Source organism: Colobus angolensis, unplaced genomic scaffold, assembly GCF_000951035.1.
Source record: "Colobus angolensis palliatus isolate OR3802 unplaced genomic scaffold, Cang.pa_1.0 Scaffold60, whole genome shotgun sequence".
NCBI lineage: Eukaryota > Metazoa > Chordata > Mammalia > Primates > Cercopithecidae > Colobus > Colobus angolensis.
The window spans coordinates 795,442-798,730 of record NW_012119599.1 but is presented as its reverse complement, the minus strand read 5'-3'; the positions used below and the strand labels follow the sequence as shown (position 1 = coordinate 798,730).

General features: G+C 46.4%; 1 protein-coding gene across 1 annotated transcript in view; it reads right to left on the bottom strand.

Annotated features, from left to right (window-relative positions):
* Window positions 1-3,059: 3,059 nt before the first annotated feature.
* DACT3 (dishevelled-binding antagonist of beta-catenin 3) overlaps window positions 3,060-3,289 on the bottom strand; it is a 15,848-nt gene continuing 15,618 nt past the window's right edge. The window contains exon 5 of the mRNA XM_011963145.1: window positions 3,060-3,253. Within this exon, the coding sequence (XP_011818535.1) occupies window positions 3,060-3,253 (194 nt within the window). The remainder of the gene's footprint in view (window positions 3,254-3,289) is intronic.

The following is a 3,289-nucleotide window of genomic DNA, read 5'->3' as shown; positions in this document are numbered from 1 at the left end:
TAAACCCGGGAGGCGGAGCTTGCAGTGAGCTGAGATCCGGCCACTGCACTCCAGCCTGGGCTACAGAGCGAGACTCCGTCTCAAAAAAAAAAAGGAAAAGGGAGGAAATGTGCTAAGTAAAACAGAACACAGTTTCTCCCCCATAAGATTTGCAAAATGAAAATGATCAATAGCATCTATCGTTTGGTGAAGGGGTAGAAAACAGACATCTGAAAAACTGCTGTTAGAAATGTCAGTTGGGGGCAGTGTTAATGGAAGGAAGTGTGGCAGTTTCCATTAAAAGTTCTTACATGGGCATACTGTTAATGACCAAGCAACTCTATTTCTAGGAATGGGTCCTACAAAAATACACACAGATATGCACAAAGAGGCAAATACAAGGGTATTACTGTAGCAAGATTCACAATAGCAAAATAATTGGAGAGCTGAAATAATAGGGTTAGATTATGAGAATCCCCATAACGCAGGGAAGCTGGGGGCGGGGGTGGTGGTGGTGGTACCATAATATATACATTCTATAGTTTGCTAAAGGTGATGACTATAGGGAAAAACTGAGCAGAGATATGAGGGGATTGGGTGGGGTGGTGAAGCAGGGGAGTTTGTAATTTTATTTATTATTTTTTTCTTTTCTTCTTTTTTTTGAGACGGAGTCTCACTCTGTCACCCAGGCTGGAGTGCAGTGCTGCGATCCCAGCTCACTACAACCTACACGTCCCAGGTTCAAGCGATTCTTCTGCCTCAGCCTTCTGAGTAGCTGGGACTATAGGCACATGCCACCACGCCCGGTTACTTTTTGTATTTTTAGTAGAGACAGGGTTTTGCCATGTTGGCCAGGCTGGTCTCGAACTCCTGACCTCAGGTGATTCACCTGCCTTGGCCTCCCAGGATGCTGGGATTACAGGTGTGAGCCACTTCGCCTAGCCATAATAGACTTATATGCACCTAGAATAATGTTACCTAAATTTAGATGAAATGAGTCAGACATGGTGGCTCACATCTGTAATCCTAAGATTTTGGGAGGCCAAGGCAGGAGGATCACTTCAGCCTACGAGTTCAAGACCAGCCTGGGCAACATAAGGAGACCCCATCTCTACAAAAAGTTTGAAAATAGCTGGGCAGGGTGGTAAGTACCTGTGGTCCTAGCTACTCAGGAGGCTGAAGTGGGAGGATCGTTTGAGCCTGAGGGGTTGATGCTGCAGTGAGTCACGATCACACCACTGCTCTCCAGCCTGGGTAATAGAGCAAGACCCCACCTCAAAAAATAAAAGAAAAAGTAAGTAGATTTAGATGAAATGGACAAATTCTTAGATGAATAGGGCCTAGCAAAACTGACACAAGAAAAAACAGAAAACCTAACTAGTACCATAACTATCAAAGAAATTCAATCCTTAATTTAAACCCTCCCCATAAAGAAATCTCCAGGCACAGATGATTTCACACAAAGTGATAAACACTGCATACATATAGTTCAATTTATGTAAATATACAATTTCACACATATATTACATATATATGTATATTCATACATATATATTTATATAGTTATTTAGATTCATATATGTATGCAAACACATAAAGAAACATGGGAGGATGCACATCGAACTGCTGATTATGATGACTGTGAGAGAGGGGATTTAGGGACTGTCTGTTTCCTATTCTGTTCCCATTTTTGGGAAACCATATTTTTTGTTTGTTTTTTGAGAGAGTCTTGCTTGTCATCCAGGCTGGCATGCAGTGGCACAATCATGGCTCACTGCGGCCTAGGCCTCCCAGTCTCAAGTGACTCTCCCACCTCAGCCTCCTGAGTAGTTGGGACTACAGGAATGACCTACCATGCGTGGCTAATTTTTGTATTTTCTGTAGAGATGGGGTTTTACCATATTGCCCAAGCTGGTCTTGAACTCCTGGGCTCAAGCGATTCCCCTACCTCCGGCTCCCAAAGTGCTGGGATTACAGGCATGAGCCGTCATATCCCACCTGAAATCATATTTATGACCAAACATAACCCAATCAAAGGTTAGATTCTTTGATGTAAAATAGCCAATGGTAGGAAGATGATGCTGAGATTCACCCTGGGGCCTCCCTGGAAACTGCCATATGCACAGCAAACAGAAGTTGCTCAATAAATGTTAGTCCAAAGGAAAAAGAGCATTTCTCCCACTTAATCATTCAATGAGAATCCACCACATATGTAACACTGTGCATTTATTTACAAAGAGGTTAGAGAAACACACAGAATCTGGCCCCCCTTTGCACTGGGGAGTCACCATCGTCATAATAAATACAGTAATTTTAAAAAAGAAAAAAAAATACTAGATTGGAACAGCTGAGGGTCATCAGGCTTCCCCCATTCCCTCTCACAGGGAGTGGGGGGTATGAGATAGAAACCATCTTCCTTCCCCTCTTCTACCTCCAAATCCTCCATAATTGTCCAGGGATCGAGGTGAAAGAGTCCTTCTTTCCAGGTGTTGCCAACCCCTACTTGACCCTCAAAACCCCCAATTCAGTGCTCCTTCCCTTCCCAGGGCACTCTGCAGGAACAACCTGAGTCAGACACAGAGTCTCTGACCAGGGTGCCAAGGGGATATCTTAAGGGTCCAGGGACATGGAGGGGGCACTTTGTGAATGAGAGGGGGCCATAGCTGGGCAAGGAAAGGAGGAATGAGAGGGCTCATCAGGAATGAGAGAGAGAGTGGTAAAGGGGAACAAACAGACTAGGCTTCTAAACTAAAACGGGGAAATTCAAACCAAATTACCCCTTTTGCGTACATGGACACTTACTGTACAGATGAGAAAAGTAACGCCCAGAGAAGGGGAACTGTCTTGCCCAAGGGCTTCCAAGCTAGAAGCTGAACTGGGTCAAACAGGGCTCCTCCCCATTCCTCTCGCTAGTGGTGGGGGAGCCTTTTCAACCAAGACTGCTAGCAGTGGGGAGAGTGAGGGGGGTCTTTGGAAGCAGAGAAAACGATGGTCTTTGGAAGGTAGATGTGGAAGGGTCAGTGGTTGAGAGTGTGGAGGTGCAGAGGCCATGAAGGGGGAGCCCAAGCAAATCCCCAAACTCACACTGTAGTCATGACCTTGAGAGAACCCGAACGGAAACGGAGTATCTTTTTCTTGAGCGCGTGGGAAGCCTTGATCTTCACGAAGACTTTGGCGGGGCCGGCGGGCGCCCCTGCACCTGCTCCACCCCCGGGCCCGGAGGCCGCAGTGGCCGCCACCAGCTGCTGCGGCCACACGAGGCCACCGCTGCCGTCTGAGTCGCTGGAGGCAGAGCTGAAGGCAGGCGACT